The sequence below is a fragment of the Erpetoichthys calabaricus genome, chromosome 2, assembly GCF_900747795.2.
Source record: "Erpetoichthys calabaricus chromosome 2, fErpCal1.3, whole genome shotgun sequence".
NCBI classification, from domain to species: domain Eukaryota; kingdom Metazoa; phylum Chordata; class Cladistia; order Polypteriformes; family Polypteridae; genus Erpetoichthys; species Erpetoichthys calabaricus.
Genome location: NC_041395.2, coordinates 113,400,416 through 113,420,646, shown reverse-complemented (window position 1 = coordinate 113,420,646; position 20,231 = coordinate 113,400,416). Strand labels below are relative to the sequence as shown.

At 38.0% G+C, this 20,231-nt stretch overlaps 1 protein-coding gene across 2 annotated transcripts in view; it reads left to right on the top strand.

The window, feature by feature from the left end:
* LOC114642949 (retinol-binding protein 1) overlaps positions 1-20,231 on the top strand; it is a 38,700-nt gene that overhangs the window by 11,293 nt on the left and 7,176 nt on the right. Inside the window, exons 3-4 of one of the 2 annotated variants that reach the window (XM_028791685.2) lie at positions 765-866; positions 9,643-10,012. In XM_028791685.2, the coding sequence (XP_028647518.1) occupies positions 765-866; positions 9,643-9,696 (156 nt within the window). In that variant the 3' untranslated portion in view covers positions 9,697-10,012. Of the gene's footprint in view, positions 1-764; positions 867-9,642; positions 10,013-20,231 lie in introns of those variants that run through there. The other variant, XM_051923547.1, reaches the window with a different exon arrangement.

Here is a 20,231-nt window from a genome sequence, read left to right as displayed (position 1 = left end):
ATTAAAAAAAACAGCCATTGCTTGTGTTCACTTAATATCTTTTATGATTTCCTGCGTGTGTTTTTATCAATGCACTTCAGTTTCCCTCTTACATTATAGAGGAATGGGTTAGATTCATTTTCCACCCTAAATTGGCTTCTTATTGAAGATTAGTCACTACCTTGTGTCCAATGTATTCAAAGTTTTTTGTATTAGACTCCTGCTATCCTCAACCCAAAAACTGGAACTTCAGAAAATGAAAGTACAGATATTCAGCAGCCTGAAATTCTACAAGCATATCAGACTGATGGTTTGTCCAACTTACAGTATAAGGCAGTAACCTGGTGGCATTACTTCTACTACTTTAGAAAGATGGCACACTTGCATATCCTCAAAGAGATATTGGTTTTACTGTCTTTGGTTTTTTGCTATTAAAAATCCATCATATATTTGAAACAGACATTTGTATTTTTCAAACATTTGTATCTTTTAGTCCCTTTCAAATAAACATACTGTCCAGATTATAAGCTCACCTATATGCAAACCTGTTATATGGCTTAATCTCTTAGTGCCTTTTAAATAAAAAAAATAATAATTTCACCTCCCCCGTGACCGTGTGTTCGGATTCAGCGGGTTGGAAAATAGATGGATGGATAATTTCACCTTATTCCTACCCAAGAAATGAAAATGAATCCCCATTTTAATGATTGGCCAGGTTGGACAAAAACATCCCTAAGCCAGTCAGTCACATGTGTTGATGGAAAGTTATTTTCTTATGCTTTCAGACGACAGTAACCTGGGATGGAGACAACCTTCTGTGCGTGCAAAAAGGCGAGAAACAAGGAAGAGGCTGGACCCAGTGGGTGGAAGGAGATGAAATGCACCTGGTAATTGTTTCCATTCAATTGTCCAAAATTGAAAAAATGTTTTCAAACTGATACAACAGTAATGCAAGAAAGAGGGAGATGAGCAAACCTCCAGCCACTTTGTTCATGATTGGCTGTGAATGTATTCTGGAAAAAAATAAGAAAGGATGTAACAGAACAGAATATATTATAAACTGGCTGTCTGCATAGAAGTATAGGACCTGATAGATAGATAGATAGATAGATAGATAGATAGATAGATAGATAGATAGATAGATAGATAGATAGATAGATAGATAGATAGATAGATAGATAGATAGATAGATAGATAGATAGATAGATAGATAGATAGATAGATAGATAGATAGATAAATAAACATCAGTTATCATCGTTATGTGAATTGAATATTACATATTGCAAGATTTGATGATATTAAATCCACAAGCATTCTCATTTCTGTGAAATGTAGTGTCCTGAAAAGTGGAATGATGCTATTTGGGCAAAGGAATGGACTAAGAACTCAGCAATGTCATCTATTGTACCTACCCAGCACCATTTGTTCATGAGATGGTTGCAAACAGGTAGGGAGCTGGGTATGCTGGAAACACAGCCACATCCTGGGAGGGTTTAAGAGATCATCATGATGTTCTTTTCAAACTGTGCCTTAACATTTATATGGGAATTTATCAAATATTTGTTTGACAAAGTTATCATGCAAACTTTATTTGTTATATGACTCAAGTCGTGTAGCTGAATTAGCACTGTGCATCTTAGATGTTTCTGCATTTATTTTAATGCATGCTGCACATAATACAGAATCTAGAACAATCCAATCAATTATTCAGTTTGAGGTGTGGTGCTGCCAGGGTTGTATACCACTGGTACCAGGCCAGGTTTAATGGAACTCACTTTCATGACATTACTTCCAGATTCAAATTGAGCCAAGTTGAAATTTTATTTTCAGTCATTTGATAGTTTGTTCAGGATGACAATTCACTTCAACTGGGAGACTGCTATTATAAAAGATAGAAGAGAGTCTAAGCAAGGCACCGAATAATGAAATATTCTAGCAAAACCTTCCATGAAGTAACATTTTATGAAGTAATTTAGATTTATTCGCATGCCTCTCTAATACTTAAAAAGCATTTTCAACAGAAGAAATGCTACTGAATGAAGTGGACTGATTCAATAGTATTTGCAGGAAACTTAGTGCACAAGGTTCTATAACAGGATTTGTTCAACTCTGTGGCCTCTGCCTATAGCAGATAATGGTATGAACCTAGTGACACCTAATTATGTAATTTATTTTTTTCTCCTAAATGTTGACTACATAACAGTAGATGCATTCCATATGAAAATTTCATTTCTGCATAATAGGAATAGAGAAGTCACCTGCCGCTCAGTAAATTTAGTCGCATCTTACATGAACAAGTGACTCCGGTTGTACTCACTGCCGACTACATGTTTACACCAGTATCATGCTACATGTATGACTGAGTATCTTATCTGATCTGAGTGTATATTTTAGAACTCCAGAATGTTGAGTCTGTTGAATAAAAGAAAAAGATCAGCACCTAGATAGAGACTACATTTATAAAGAGTCTTGTACTTTATTTGTGTTTTAGATATGGGCACGTACAGTGGATGAATGCATGACAAGGGGGTAGGTGTTCATGTGTTTTAAGCAACAGTAAGAAGAATAAATTCTGTTGGTCAAGGGCATATTAGGATATTACTTTTAAATAGAAAAGAGAAATTCACATTGTAAGCATTTGGGCTGTTTCAAGAGATGTCCTAGAAGGTGCTTCTATGTGACAGAAAGCAGCTTAAACTGGGGTCTTGTTCTTACAAGTGTGTCTATTAGAAATGTTATGTGGTATTGTGTGGTAGCCACATAAATGTTCCTGGAAACTGCTGCCCCAAAAGCCACATTGTTTTGTGCCCTTCCACTCAGGTGATTAACATACCTCACTTACAAGTTCTGCTCATAATTGGTGTCATTTTCATATTGTAATTTCACTTTTCTTTCCTTTACATTTTGGTCTAAAGCCACTGAACATCTTTCATGTCAAAGGCTTCCACATGGCAGTTTCAGACTGTCCTGTCGTTGCAGGGCACATGTGCATGCAGATTAGTGTGCTGTGTTATTGCAGATGTATTATGTGAAAACAATCATCACATTTGGATCATCTGGATTTTGTTTAAAGGGGAGGGTAAATAACTTAACAGGAAATTATTTTAGCCATCTGCCTAATGTTTTAATTAAATTATCTAATGAAATCAACCTAGAACTATCTTGTGAATTTCTGTTTAAATTTTACTCCTATGTTTTTGAAGAAAGAAAATAGGTACCTTGTTACCTACTCATTTCTGATACTTTAATTAAATCTCTGCCTTTCAATAATAAAACTTTTACAGGTTTTAGACTGATAGTCCTCATTAACTGAACTAAACTGTAGTGACAGGTTTCACCTGAGGGCAACTTGAACCTATTTGCTGTTGTAACACTAGTTTTTTAAATCAACTTTGTTGAGTTTCATGCTAATCAAATGTTTCTTGTTTGCTTATATATACTGCTCAAAAAAATAAAGGAACACTTTATAATCAGAGTATAGCATCAAGTCAACGAAACTTCTGGGCTATTGATCTGGTCAGTTAAGTAGCAGAGGAGGTTGTTAATCAGTTTCAGCTGCTTTGGTGTTAATGAAATTAACAACAGGTGCACTAGAGGGGCAACAATGAGACGACCCCCAAAACAGGAATGGTTTAACAGATGGAGGCCACTGACATTTCTTCCCCCTCAACTTTTCTGACTGTTTTTTCACTAGTGTTGCATTTGGCTATGGTCAGCGTCACTACTGGTAGCATGAGGCAATACCTGGACCTTACAGGGGTTGCACAGGTAGTCCAACATCTCCAGGATGGCACATGAATACGTACCATTGCCAGAAGGTTTGCTGTGTCTCCCAGCACAGTCTTAAGGGCATGGAGGAGGCCGTAGAGGTCCTTAACCCATCAGCTGAACCGGTATCTGCTCATTTGGCCAAGGAGGAACAGGATGAGCACTGCCAGAGCCCTACAGAATGACCTCCAGCAGATCACTGGTGTGAATGTCTCTGACCAAACAATCAGAAACAAAATTCATGAGGGTGGCCTGAGGGCCTGATGTCCTCTAGTGGGCCCTGTGCTCACTGCCCGGTACTGTGGAGCTCGATTGGCATTTACCATAGAATACCAGAATTGTCAGGTCCACCACTGGCACCCTATGCTTTTCACAGATGAGAGCAGGTTCACCTTCAGCACATGTGACAGACATGAAAGTGTTTTTGGAGAAGCCATGGAGAACGTTATGCTGCTTGTAACATTGTTCAGCATAACCGGCTTGGTGGTGGGTCAGTGATGGTCTGGGAAGGCATTTCTATGGAGGGACGCACAGACCTCTACAAGCTAGACAACGGCATCTTGACTGCCATTAGGTATCAGGATGAAATCCTTGGACCCATTATCAGACCCTATGCTTGTGCAGTGGGTCCTGGGTTCGTCCTGGTGCACGACAATGCCCAGCCTCAGGCAGTTCCTGGAGGATGAAAGAATTGATACCACTGATTGGCCCCCATGCTCACCTGACCAAAATCCAATAGAACACCTCTGGGACATTATGTTTTGGTCAATCTGACGCTACCAGGTTGGACCTCAGACTGTCCAGGAGCTCAGTGATGCCCTGGTCCAGATCTGGGAGGAGATCCCCCAGGACACCATCTGTCATCTCATTAGGTGCAAAGAAGCACGTGGGGGCCATACAAACTACTGAGTACGATTTGGAGTTGCAGCAATGAAATTTTGGCAAAATGGACTAGCCTGCCGCATCATTTTTTCACTTCAATTTCCAGGGTGTCTTTGAATTCAGCCCTCTGTAGGTTAATAATTTTCATTTCCATTAAATGATGTGACATCCTTTCGTTCCTAACACATTACCCAGTCCATATCAGTATAGATATCCAGCAGGATTTTTTTTCCAATTGAGATCTGATGTGTATTCAAAGTGTTCCTTTAATTTTTTGAGCAGTTTATTTTGAATTTTTTATGTTTTCTTTTTTTTTTTTAAATGTATTATTGCCCTGCATGGAGTTTGCATGTTCTCCCTGTGTCTGCATGGGTTTCCTCCGGGTGCTCCGTTTTCCTCTCACAGTCCAAAGACATGCAGGTTAGGTGCATTGGCGATTCTAAATTGTCCCTAGTGTGTGCTTGGTGTGTGTGTGTGTGTGTGTGCGTGCCCTGCGGTGGGCTGGAGCCCAGCCCAGGGGTTTGTTTCCTGCCTTGCACCCTGTGTTGGTTGGGATTGGCTCCAGCAGACCCCCGTGACCCTGTAGTTAGGATATAGTGGGTTGGATAATGGATGGATGGATGGATGGATGTATTAGTACCATGCAGTTCTAGTGGTTTGTGTTAAGATTCTTACCTGCTCCAGACAACAGCCTGGACTGGTCATTTGTCTCCTGTTTTATCTGAGCATCTCACTAACCTTTGTTAACCTATTCTACCATGTCTCTGCTTTCTTGTGTATTTAAATCTACCTTCAGAAAGCTTTCTGTGCTGCTAATAGCCCTCCATTCTTTTCTAAATCTAAATGATTTATAAGGTTATAAGTAGGTGAAGACCCAGTTTAGGTGTTAAGTTTCTGTTCCTAGAGGCGTGAATACACATTTTGCAGTATTCAATCTCAACCATTCAGTGACTGTGCAGAGATCAAAGAGAAGAGAGAGCAATCCCTGGGGAAGCAGTGACAGGGTAGAGTATTGATAAGGCCTATCGTGTTAGTTAGGAATACCGAGGTCATTTGCTCCATCTTCACCCACCTCTCAGAGAATGAGCTGTACCCACCTTATGAAGAAAGGGAAACATCAGTTTGTATGAAGGCTGTATGTTGTAGAGGAAGCCTCTTGTCACTTGAATTATCCTCAGATAGGTTTTAAAAAATACGAGAGGATGGATGAAGGGAGGATGCAAGTAGAAGGTAACACACTGTACACAATTTATGGCAGAAACCCCCACCGAGCAAAGAAAACAATGCCTCTTTGTCCCTACAAAGGTCTTATCAAATAATCTAAAGAGGTGTTATGATCTATTAATAATTCATCATCAAAGAATTGCTTTCATCTTTGCATTTAATCAGCAAGTAATGCACGTTTGATTTATGGCATTATAAAAATTTGTACAAAAGATAAGTGGTTATAAACGTTCAGAACAATGGCTTTATACATGATTTATAAATTGTCGGAATGATACATTATTAATGAATAGTAAATCATGTGGACACAGTTTATTAATCATCTGTACTGAGCCGATTGTCTGGAGTCTTGCTTTAATTGTGTAGATCAGTCAATAATAATATATAGCTGCAGGCTTGTGTGCAGAAGGCTGAATGTGGCATCGTCCTGTATATATATTCAGGGAGCATTTTTAAATATAATCTTACGTCTAAATAATACTGTTAGGATTATTTATTTTAGAGTAAATTAGTTAAATCTTGTCAATAGTCCTTGCCCATTATGCATTGGGGGTTAAAGATGGCTAAACAGTGGCTTACACCAGCATCCATAAGTAGTTATGAGCTTTGAAAGATGGATTCAAAATATCCAAAATAAAAAAAGGAAAGTGGTTTCAGTAGCCCACTTTACACACAGGCACAATGACATGAGGTGTCAGGTTCATGTACTCTTAGTTATAATGATGACCAGAGCTGATAGCATTCATACATGACAGTCTCAGTATGGGAAGCAGTCAAGAGTGAAGAGACATGCAAGTTGAATAAAAAGTCCACAACCACAGTGTCTGAAGAGTTTTCAGGTTGTTTATAGGCTAAGCCATTTATCTACTGTATCTTAAGTGCTGAGTATCTGTACTGCCAGAGACATAAAATCAGCAGGCCACTGGGGCAAGAAAAAAGGCATCAGGAGATAAAAGTGAAGACAAAATAAACCAAACATCTAAAACGGAAAACAAACAATCGTGCAACTGAACCCAATATGTTAACCACATTTAAAATCTTAAAAACCAAGCCCAAAGAGTTCAAGAAGTTATTGAAAACACTCCAAAAGTTTTTGTGATTGAATCCACAACATCGGCTGAGGTTTGATGTGCTACACCGACTTCAACAGTGTTGTGCTGTCAATGCCACATGATGTGATTTTTGGGGGTATGTCCCTAGTGATGTGCATCTGTGTCTTAGTGACAGGAACACAAAATCATGACACCCACTAAAAGACAAAATGTTGTTGCTGGAGAGAAAAAAAATAAATAAACTAAATTACAAGTCTCCAAACCAAACTAAAGCCCAAAATGAAAGTACAATTACCATTGATATGAAGACAACAAAATATTAAAGGTAATAAATATCATAACAATGTCAAGTGCATTAAAGACCTTCTTCTGAAAGTTGAATAATTATTTATTAGTCAGCTCAGATGTAGATTTCACAGTTCTATTTTCATGTAGATTTTAAAGAGCTAATATTGTGTAAAAAACTTCATTGTAATAACTATTGAGCTACCTGCACTCTTACACTGGTCATTGCTTTTTATGATCAGTGCACACTCATGAACATTAGCACATCTTATAGAAGGTGTTTTTGATGTTTAGCAAACTTTATCAAGTAATCGTTTCTTTTTGTTAGTTTTATCTTCAGTATTTATAATAGGCTCTCAGTTCAATTCCAGCCCTCACGTGTGTGTTTGTGTGTGTGTGTGTGTAAACAGCATAGGCAATAGTACACTGAATCTGTTCTTGATTACCTGTTTAAAATAAAGGTTGGACTGGTTAGTCTTTACTTGGGAAATGCCAAGGATGTATTTTTACAAGATATTTTTTGTGCCTTTCAATTTTTATTGACCTGCACCTGGTACTTTACTTATACATTCCATGAATAGCCTGCCTAATGGGGGCCTTTAATGGGGACATTCTCTATCATTCTGACTCAAACGCACTATTTAGCAGTTTATTCTTTCAGCGTTCTTGCCTTCTAAATTGCAGACATTGTAAGGTACGCCAGGTGCAAGGACCGTGCGTGATACAGTATATCCGTAAGTACAACATACAGGATGTGGTAAGATACATTCTGAATCTGTGGTGCATATCTGCCTCACTAAAGGGACACATCCTGACTTTTGTTTCTGCAGTCCAGAGGATTTGGGCTTTTCAGCACCTTTCACAAATTTATTGACAGTGAATTGAATTATCATAATGCCGCTATGTATTCTTTAGGTTTATATTTCGCTTTTTCCTACTTATTAGAAGTGTAAATGAGATTTATTTTAAATAAATAGTCTAAAACCAAACATTTTAAAATATTAAACAAGACTTTTAATCAATCAAATGTACCTAATTAGACCATACATCTTCACTGCTTCCAAATCAAAAGATTAATTTTTCATATCTTTATCCATCTACAGATTTTTTTTTTTCTGAATAATTCTGGTTTCTATGACTGGGGCCTTGCTAAATAGGCTGTTTAAACTTACTAATGAGATTTATCTTCAGGTGTTTTGTTTTTCTAAACAAAAATAACATTTATCACATATTTCTGTTTTTGTTATAGATGTTTACAGGATGAAATTACTTGCATGGTATAAAATTGTTTAAGGCAAGCGTGCACAGATACAATCCTGGAGAGTCACAGTGGGTGGTTGCTGTTTTTTGTTCTAACCCAAGTAATTTATTAGCAGCCAATCATTGCCAATAACAGAAGCTATTTTTATGGCTTGTTTGCATTTTAACTTTGCTATGTTCAGTCACTCTTAGAGTGTGGATTTTTCCTTTCTATAGATGAGATATTATCAAAGATTTGAGGCCCAGAACAACTTAGTAATACTTGGTCCTCCACCTTTTTCTCTTCTGTTTTGTCCCAAATATTTTAACAAAGAAGATGCATCATGACGAGCACATACAGGAGTACATGGGACAGTGCTACATGTTCGTTCCTTTGTTGCTTGAAGCTCAATGTTAATTGGCAATCAAAAACTGTGAATGCAGCTGTTCAAGATTAAAAGGAACAATTAAAGGTTGGAAAAATTAAAAATAGAGTTAGCTGAAATGAAGCAAAAAATGTTGTCCGATCAATAATTAATTCATCAGCAAAAACTGGCTTCTAATTAAGGAGTTGGCCGACGTGGCTGTCAAGGATCAAAATTGAGCACTCTATTTTAAGGGTTAATTGACTCCTGGCAAATGACTTTGGTACCTAACTTCTGCCAAAATCCCTCAAAACCAAAATGATTTATTTCTTAAGTTCCATGTCTGTGGGTGTATCTATAAAGCATAGATTTCTGTGATTGACTCTAACAAACATAGATAGATAGATAGATAGATAGATAGATAGATAGATAGATAGATAGATAGATAGATAGATAGATAGATAGATAGATAGATAGATAGAGTCAGCAGTTCCTACTATTCAGAACTCTCTCCTAAAGTCTGCAAGGCTCTGTGAACATTAATTGTTACAGTCACACTCGTCTATGTTAATTTTGATCTCCTGCAGCAAACACTATTTATATCAACTCGACCGTGCTGTTTTTGGAATGTCACTCTTCGCCTCCTCCTACTACTGGTTAATTTTTACTTTGGTGTGTTCTCTCCAATGTTTGTTTGTCTGGAATTTATCATACATTTAAAACATCCTGCATTACACTTTGCTCTCCTGCTTCTATCATTTTTAGTACTGTAGATAGGTGTACCCTATAAAAGGGGCTATATGAAATAAAGATTACCAATGATGTTCTAATATGATTTCTTTGGCAGGAAATAAGAGTGTGTGGCGTGAAGTGCAAACAAGTCTTCAAAAAGGTCCAATAGCAGCAGAGGAATGGAAAAGTACAACGTGTACAGCATGTGGATGTTTGGTCGCCAGCCTTTCTGGATACTCCACTCTGCTATTTTCTGCAAGAAAACAAGTGTCCCTGGACCAGTGAAAGCATCTCTCAGTCTTCTCCAATCTCAATTGTGTCTCTAACTTATGCTCGGCTCTTGAGTGTTGTGAATTTTAACAGAGAAATGGTCTAAGGTATAGCTTCCGACACAATTTGTGGTAAATATAGATGCCAGATTTTCGTACATTAGTTTCTAAAATGCACAGTATCTTAATAAAAGGAAGTATCCCTATAAAGAGTAATATGTGTCTGGATTAGATGGAATTAAAGGGATGATAAATAGCTCACAGATATTCAAAGTTCACAAATATTTGTATTGTTCATGCTGTTGGCCTCATGGGATACACATTGTCTGAATCAAAATTCTCTGCCTGAGTGAACCTTGGAGAAAAATGCACATCATCCAGTCTAGCTCTTGACTGCTGGGATGGTAATTATTTGCTCACATTGTGCAAACCTCCCCTACTTTTCACCTGCCCACTTTCTGAGCACACTTGCTTTGTAGTAACAGCAACATCAAGCACAAGCCAGGAACTCACCCTGAATAGAGTACCAACATCTCACAGGATACACAAATGAACGAGCACATAAAATACAATCACACTGGGCCAATTTACAGCCGCCAGTTATACGAACCAAAAAATGCAATGCTGGTCCATAGAAACACATGTAGGGCTATCACTTTCTGAGTGCCTCATCATCCCATCAACAAGGATTACAATGCCATTGTTTAAGATCAGTTAGATTATCTAAATTGATAATTCATTAAAATTATATGAGCAGTTCACATAGGCCAGAGCTTGGCCATAATCCTAAAATCGTGTGATTTAACTGTAGTGTAGAATGTCATCATCTATCCATGTGCAACAAATGTTGGTTTTCTTTTTGAAATGCAACAATGGGGCTTTCTTCATTACTGGTATTGGGCTACCCCTCTAAGAGCATCAGATACACTTCTTGCCTTACAATGTTCTCTCTCTTTCACCCACTTTTCTCGGTCATTTTACAAGTTCACTGTTTCTAAACATAGGAGTGCTATTACTCTGTCACCCTAGGATCCTGTTTGTTTTAAGCATGATGCCAAAATTTCACCCAACACACCCAGCCCACTATTATACCCCTGAAGAGAAAAGGATTGGGAATATTCTGGACTACAGGAGAAATCCATCACACCACAACAGACCTTAAGGGTTTCCCTGTAATTGTAAGAGATCTGGAAGATGCTGGATCTTTTTGATGTCCTTAAGTGATTAGAGAACCCTGTGTACATACTGACAGAACCGTGGTTAGTCTAGCCTTAGGATGAGACAAAAAAAAATCATTATTTTTAAATATTGTACCCAGTCGCTTTCCATGTTGAGTATTCAAATTCTCTCTTTGTATCTTTAATTTTGGCAGACATGGCCAATCTTTTACTGTCTGTGACACTAGGAACAGAAACTATTAGACCTTACACTTGAATTCCTGCATCTTACTCATATTTAGTGATTGTGAGTATATGAGATGTCAAATATGGACTCCATGCATAGGACTATCAATTTTACAGTAAGAAAATAACAAGTTGATTGAATTAATCTGCAAGGACATTTTCAGCCAAAACGTTGAAATTGTATCCAATGCACCTGATCCAATGGTAATGCACAGTAGTTTTGAGGAAAACAAGGAGAAATACAGTAAATGCTCAAGCCTCCAGGCCCCATGTGACTATGGACAGCATAACTGAGTAGGCTTATTTGGGTGAGTATTTCCAGAGATACCACAATACAATATTTTCATGATATTTGCATCAAGGTGTGACTATACTGTCATTTGCGTAATGTGATTCTTTTTCAAAGTGACATGCATTACATGAAAGGTAGCATCATGACAGCAGTATTAATTGTATACATAGTATTAATATGTGTGAAACCCTGTGCAGTATATTTCATGGCTTATTAGTGTCTTGTGCATTAGTTATGACCCCAACAAAAACTGATTCTTTGGCACCCTAGCATTCCTGTCCCCACTTCCATACATATAACAACATTAAAGTATAGCCATTCTTTTCACATTGATGGCACCTTTTATTTCTCAATGCACAACATTCAAGTCTCTGTTATAGTCTAACACAGAGTGGAGATTTTCTGTCTGCTGAAATAAATGTATTTGACAGTTTCTGCCCTTGTTGCTTGGTAGTACCATGTTTTTCTCCCTTTTCTTCCTTAAATGTACCTTTGGTTCGAAATGACGGCTCAAGTTTATGTCTGTGTGCAACTCCGCAAAATGTCATTCTTGTACCCTGCTCTGAGATTTGTCCTTTGGTTTTCTCCACGTGGCATGAAAGTCTGTATGCCTGTTTGAATATCAGATCAGACATCATCTACATTATCTGTGAAAAGTGTTTGCCCAGAATACCAAATACCAGCGTGTCTCAGATATTTTCATTCTTCACAATATTGAAAACACAAATCACTGTGAGATCATGCAGACTCTATAAATATCCTTCCATACTCTCTCCTTCTTTCTGAGTGTGCTGATGGAAGTGTGCCCTTTCATTATTAAATCTCTTTCCAGCACAACATATCTATTCTTATCACCATCAGCAGAATATATCACCATTTCACTATTTGTTCTGCTTTTTGTCCCAGAAAGAACAAACAGTGTGCACACTTGAATGTCACCAGGCTCTTTCTGTGCCTGTGGAATTGGTGTTTTCATTCAGGTCCCAGCTCCAAGAGTCTGAAATCAAAATTGACCAGGGAGAAAATTTCATAAATTGCTACACTTTTGATACCATGTAATGTTCAATGAAACCTTCACAGGCAAAATGATGTTTTGGTGAGTTTAAAAACAAAACTGCAAAATACAACATGGGCCTTCATATGTATTACAGTTTTTCTTTGATGATACATTACCCCAATCAAACAGCCATGTTGTCTGAGGAGTTAACACCGCCATTAAAGTAGATTCTTTATGTTGCACAACAGCACAATTCATGTGCAAAATGGCACATTGCATTCTTTTCTAATAATATTTTTTTTTCAACTGAAGATTAATCTCAAAAACAAATGACAATCATAAGTTGATTACATATATTATTCAACAATGGCAACATAAGTGTACTAATGGAATTATACATTTATCAGATACGTCCACATTCCTTTATGAAGTGATTCCCTGATGTGTCCTCAAAAGAGTTTTTTTGCCAGCAAACAAAAATGGCAATTTTTACAACTTTAAAAATACTATACACATCCAACAGTTTATGGGGTATAGTAGCAATTTTTTATACAACATAACTTTGCCTGAAACATGTATTGAAACTCTATGAATGTAGACATTATGATAGTAAGGCCTACAAATTTCAAAATGCATCGATATACAACTAGCTATGAAAGGAACACATTTTATTGCATTCATCAGGCCTTTGATTTCTGTTAGGTAACAAGATTTCATCAACATTGCACATTATATTTCCTTTAGCAAAACACCTCGGGGGCGGCTCAGTGGTGCAGTGGGTAGAGCTGCTGCCTCGCAGTTAGGAGACCCGGGTTCGCTTCCCGGGTCCTCCCTGTGTGGAGTTTGCATATTCTCCCTGTGTCTGTGTGGGTTTCCTCCGGGTACTCCGGTTTCCTCCCACAGTCCAAAGACATGCAGGTTAGGTGTATTGGCGATTCTAAATTGTGCTTAGTGTGTGGGTGTGTGTGTGTGGGCTGGCGTCCTGCCCGGGGTTTGTTTCCTGCCTTGCACCCTGTGTTGGCTGGGATTGGCTCCAGCAGACCCCTGTGATCCTGTAGTTAGGATATAGTGGGTTAGATAATGGATGAATGAATACACCGCGGGGAAAAAAATTGCTGTGAATTGGTGAGCATTTTCTGCAGTTTCTCCATATGCTTCTTTCATGGTCTGCAGAGTATCAACCTTTCATGTGGGCTGCAGTCAAACACTTTCCACCTCCATGAGAAGAAGAACTGTAGTAATAAGTTTAAAAATAAGAGAGTATGGTGACAGGAACACCGTCATGAAACCTGAGCAGTTTTCAAACCATTGATGGACAATAGCTGAGTAGTGGAATTGAACATTATGCCACGCCACCACAAGCTACCTATTATGTAGTTGTTGCTGGTCTTCTTGTCTTTATGGATCAAGAACATCATGGAGAAAATTTATAAACTTGTGCAGTTGTGCTGTATTGTAAGGCCCAAAATCAGCACTGTGGACAACCACCCTATAAATTGACATTGCAGCATAGACTGTAATGTTGTGTCCACATTGACCTAATACATTTACTGTTGCATGCTGAACCATGATGTTCCTGTCTCTTCTCCTTCTTCTGTTGAAGTTGAAGCCAGCTTTGTCAATATAAATGTATTCATAATTTACTTGGCTGGCACCCAACTCCAAAATCTTCTACAAAGAAGCACACACAATTACTTATGGAACTATAAAGCTAACAGTGCATATGAGACCAATGCATGTGCTCGGTGCTTGGTAGGACAGACGCGATGTAACACTGTGTAACACGCGTGAGCAGGGGGGACAGCTTAAGGGCTCAGATAATTGTAATTTCTCGCTGGAAAGCCAGAGGACGCTATTGACTGATGCCTTTTCTCTTCCTGTGTCTGCAGACCAGATGTTTGACGACCATGACGTCTCTGACATCATTTACAGTGTCTGATTGCTTGGATCTGCCTCTTCCTGCGAGCAGCCAATAATACCGGAAGCTCCATCATCTTCAATAGTCTGTTTTGGAGACTCGCGTCGATACAACATTTTATTTCTTTTCATTTTATTTATACTATATGGGGTTGGCCTTTAGGTGCCCAAAGATTCATCATCTCTTGTATCTGTGTGTTACAACTGTTATTCATAGTACAGTAAATGCAGAATCTGAGTACACACTCCTTTATTCTTTTTGAGTTCCTCTCATAGGGCACTTATACACTTGTTTCATGCTTACAGCATTTCTTTTGAGTAGATGAGCAAGAGTGGTCACACTGTATTGCTGAATATCATGGAACACAATACTGTCTTTGAGAAATCTTTGCTCAATTACTCAAAGGCAAATAGGTGTTATCCTGTAATACCCTGTTCACTATAGCACGTTCTAGTTCTTTTGATAGAAGACTAGGGGGCTCTGCTCCCTGCTCGCTTCGCTTGCCAACCCCCTTGCGGGTGCTACACACTAGCCACTTCGCAGCTCTGCCACTTGCATATGGGGAAGTGGATGTACAATTTAAACAGATTGTTATTTTCATGGAAATTGTTACATAAGCATTATAGACCTAGCTATTTTACATTATAGCGAGTAATTAACCATAGTAAAAAATAGTAAAACGTAATAAATTCAAAGAAAATTATGGTTTATGTTGCATTAGAAGTATTCGTTGCATTATACGTTTTCATTCTGTTTGGCTTTGAAATTAACACGCAAATACTTTTTAAACTTACACTTTTACTGTAAAACTTCAGTAAAAACAATATTTGGAATTAACTTTTTGTCAATATTGCATTTTGATTCCGTATTTGGAGTTACATCTTGGCAATGCAATGTATAACTGCCCATGAGAGAATATCGTTTCTTTCTCTCTAATAAATAAACCAACTTTTTAAAATGTTTGTCCCTGTGATTTGTTAATTGTCATAGCAAAAGCTATTCTAACGGGAAACTGTATGTAATGTTTTAATGACATATGAAGATCTCCTTTGGTGTCTAATGTTTTCCGCAGAAAACATTACCTTTCTTGTCGCCTGTTAAAATTTTACATGTCAGAATTGTTTGACCAATTTTGAATACAACTATTCTTGTCCTATTGCATAGCCCATGACTAAGACATAAATTACGCAATAACAAAATGATACATCCTTCTTTAGTAACTTGGCCGGTGGAAGACCAGACGGTGTTAATGGTTGTAGATATTCTACGGGATATTGTAAGTTGATGTTTTCGTCTTCTGCACAATCACCACCAACTGTTTCAGCACAGTCTATTGATACGCGTTTAACCAATTTGCCATGTAACCGATTGACAATTTTCGCATTACTTCATTAGACTTTATCGTTTCTCGGTGCTAGGATTGCCCGTGTACTCATTTCTTCTGTTGATATCCTTTCAGGATGAAATTCTTCATTAAGATTTGGACATAATAAGTCTTCTTTTATTGGGAACTTAAAGTGAGGAAAACATAAAAATTTTTAAGAGATGAGAGTGCAGGAACTGTGTCTGACAAAAGCATTCACACAAATGAGAGGTGAGAGGACCGTGAGTGTGGGCCGTTAACCAGAAATGGTTGAGAGGAGGGCGGGACTTGAAAAAATCTCTTGGCAATAGTCTTGTCTCTTCTGAAGATTTTCTTTTATAATAGAGAGATGTGCACACCCTTTTGAATGCAGTCTTTATTCCATTCTGAGAAATGTGCAGAAAGACAATTAACATTCGTACTTCTACCTACATTGTGATGTTCATAATCCAAGTCTCTAGTGTGCACTACCTGTTCTCTCTCAGGAACATTCAAATGTTTTAAGCCACAGTTGTGTATAGACATTTGGCTGGACTCTTTGTCTTTAACGGTAAGACCATGATTTGGAACGTGGTATATGATTGTGGCCCTTGATTCATTTGATACAATTCAATGTGTTTTTCCTCGCCCTACTCTTCTCCCTCTCTTAACTCATTGTTCCTGCTTCACGTGTCTCCTTTCCTCTCCTCTTTATCCTTGCACTTCTCTTCTCCCTCACCTACCTCTACCTCTTCCTCCTCTCATTCTGCTTCTTCCTTTCACTTGTTATTCCTCTGGCACTTCAGGATCAAGAACCATCACATATAATACTTTTTATAGTTATCAAAGCACTGGTAAGTGGGGGAACAATTTAGCAAAATGCACTTCAGGTTTTGACTGCATCCCTTAATTGATCAACTTCAATTTGATGTCAAATGAACCCATGCTGTGTGAATTTGGTAAGATGGCTGGTTAAAAAGAGAATTGGACTTCAGATAGAGGTTTTCTCATTTTCGTAGGAACATGTGGCAAAACAAGCAAAAATATATTATTGCATTTGTAGTAGTCATCAAGACTTTCGATGGTTGTTGTCACAGTCTTGAAAATATGGCTCTTGGTTTGTTGTGTGTCATGACTGGTATGTACGTTGTACCTAGCATGTATGTTGTACCTACCTAATTTGTTTTGATTAAAATGAATATGTTCAATCTGTTGATGAAGAGTCTGTTTTGAGAATATGTAGTGTGGTTTGAAGAAATGTGTCAAAGCAACTGAGAAAAAATGTGACTATTGTTTCTATTTCTACTGACTGAGACAAGTGTAAATACTTAATAAAACAACTCATCCTATTACATTTTACATTAAGCAGTGGAATTCAGATCTGCAAAAAGAATAGCTTATTGTTTAGTTACTGATTGAATAGTCTGTTACTCCATATAATAAAAATTCTTCAGTAAAACCTAATCTAAATATCTCTCTATTATATAAAAAAATCCTGGGGCGAGACAAGACTTTTTCAGGGAGATAATTTCATGTCCCTCGAGATGAGACTTTGTGCCAAGAGATTTAACCATGCCTGGGGCTGGAAATAAAAGACAAAGAGTAGATGACAAAGTAGAACGTCATAAAGAATTCAAAAACGTTGGCGCAATACACATGCAGAGCAGGTTAGAGATAATGAAAGTACTAAAATTCGAAAGTCTCAAAAAAATGATAGTAAAATCACATTAGCGCAAACAAATGAAAATTATTACTCAGTGAAATAACAGAACAGCTAAAAGAGATTGAATATATGGACATAGGTGATATAACAGAAGTATATAGATATTGTTTTGATTTAAACTTTAAGTCGGAGACTTGTAGATCATCTAATTCATGTTGCCATCAGGGAAAAGTAGTGTTTCTTCCCAATCAAGACGTGTATCTGCGAGAATTAAAAGATTTGTTGTTTGGTGAAAGTGAAATTTACATACGCGAGCAGCGGAGATGCAAAGTGGCTGGCAAAGCGAACAGGGGGTGAAGCCCTGTTTCCAAAGCAAGATAGAATACTCTCGTTGTGTAACACATGCATTAGTGTATTGCCGAACCTTAGGTAGAAATGCTTTATATTACCATATGACAAGATTTGTATATTTATATTTCATATGAAGAAATGTATTCCCTTTTTAATAAGAAACCCAATAGAAATTAACATATTTGACTTAAACACAGTTGGCAATGTTAACACGATCAGTTGCCATCAATTCCCTCACACCCATAAAAAATTGTTGCAAACTCTCACATGATAAAAGAAAAGTTATTATTTCAAGAAATACAGAAGCAACTCATTTTGTTATTCAAGTAACAAATTAATGAAGCTAGGATAAGATTCCAGCACACTGAGTTTCTGAATTTGGTAAAGAAAATAAAGAACCTTAATAAAATATCTTCATATTTGATGTCGGTATTTTGATGGAATATAACAAAACAAAATATTGTAAGACTGTAGTTATTTGGATGTTTTCAGTCCACCTTTACATATTGGGCAGTTCCCTGTGGTGAAATACCATGTTCCCTGCCACCATTAATGATATTCGGTCATTCAAGCAGACTAATACATAGTGAAAACAATGGCTTTCCTATACATCTGTAGATAGCAAAGTTGGCTTCCATAGTTTTTAGATGTTATAAAGGACAGACAGACCTTGAGCATTAGATACAAACAATGCAATAATCAGGGAATAGAAGAACAATTCATCCAGGGTCAGAGGAGAGCATCTGAAGGACATCCTGTCTGCAGATGATTTAGCACTGCTGGCAAAGGATATTCACAAATCTGAATTACAAATTTTAGAATCATGACATCAGGTTCATGTGAAAAAGATAACGGTAATGAGGAGTAGACCTAAACACCTGTTACATAATGTGAGCTCGGCACAGGCCACAGTTTTAAGTGTTAAAATGCCTTGGTTGCAGGCAGTTACATTTTAAGAGGAGAGCTTAAGACTTGCTGTGGCAGAGGAAAGAGAAACAAAACAACATGAAAAAAGTAGGAAGAACAGTACAATTGGGTGTAATGGACCCCCAAATACTTCAAAAACCCTACAACATGATGGCAGTCATTCCTTAAAATAGATGGAAAGAGTTTTGCATTAAAATGGGATAGGAAAATGGGTGTCCATGGGTGTCAAGTTTTCTTATTTGATGATCTATCAGGAAAAGAACAAGCTGGTTTCCAATCACACAATTTAACAAATTCTCTCATAAGCGCCTGTGCTGCTAATGAATACAGAGTACTGGTGGGAAGGTTGGTAGCTCCAGTTTAATTTATAGAAAGACACCAGACTGAAAGATTATAAATCACACAACAAAGGGAAAAGCCCCATTGTAAACTCCCTCTCAACATCTGGTGCTAACATATCCCTGTCAAAGGCTTTATGATGGCTGACCAGAAATCCATCATTTGACATGATTCATTAAGTGGATGGCACAACTTTCATGGCTCATGCTTTTGTGTTTTAATTTGGCAATGAAAATCTCATCTACAAAGCACAACTCTCTTTTATGAAAATATCTGATAACCCAAAGCTTTTGGGTTTTCCAATGCTGGGACAGAGAGCAGGAGATTGTAATAAAAGTAAAGAAGCATCAGTATGTCAAGCAAGATGAATGGACAAGATGGGACAAGGTAATAGAAAATAACATCTCATGGGGCAAATAAGGCAAGAGGGTTTCCACTGCATTAAGTTTCTAATTGAATTAGTTTAGGCTGTCTTGCCTAGTCCAGCAAATCTCTTCAGCTGGGGAAACCTCAAAACACTGACATGTCCACTGTGCTGAGGAAAGGGGACTTTAGACCATATTCCTTGCAATTGTCCAAAGGCCCTGAGAGAGGGCATTACCGTTGGTGCCATGACCAGATGCTAAAGACAGTGACCGATACCACTTGTGAAGCTAACTCCAAATTCAAACATCAGCATCCAATAAAATCAGTAATTGATTTTATTAAGGCACAGAAGCAGGTTCAGACCTGATCCATGGAACTAGCTGGCATCCTGGGACCAGCAAGGGACTAGTATTTGAGAGTTCACCTAGGAAGCAAATAAAGTTTCCTGAACACATCTTGACAGTCATGTTTTGGCCAGACATACTGCTTCTGTCAGAGGCACCTATATATGTGGTCATGCTGGAGCTGGCTGTACTCAGGGAAAACCAGAGGGATGAGGTCCATGAAAGGAAGAAGACCAAGTACCAAGACTTGCTGTAGCAGTGCAGCGGCAAGGGGTGGAAGGCATACTAATTGCCAGGGGAGGTGGGCTGCAGGGAGGGATGAGCATTTTGGAAGCTTGCAAGATAAACCCATTGGGAACAGAGCACAAGCAACAGAATGACCCTCAAGATGGCTGTGGGTGAGAGAAACTGGGCAGAATAAAAAAGTGTGCAGTTCAGAATTGAACACACCAGATGCACTAGCGTGAATAAGTCAGTAATAGCAAATCTGCTG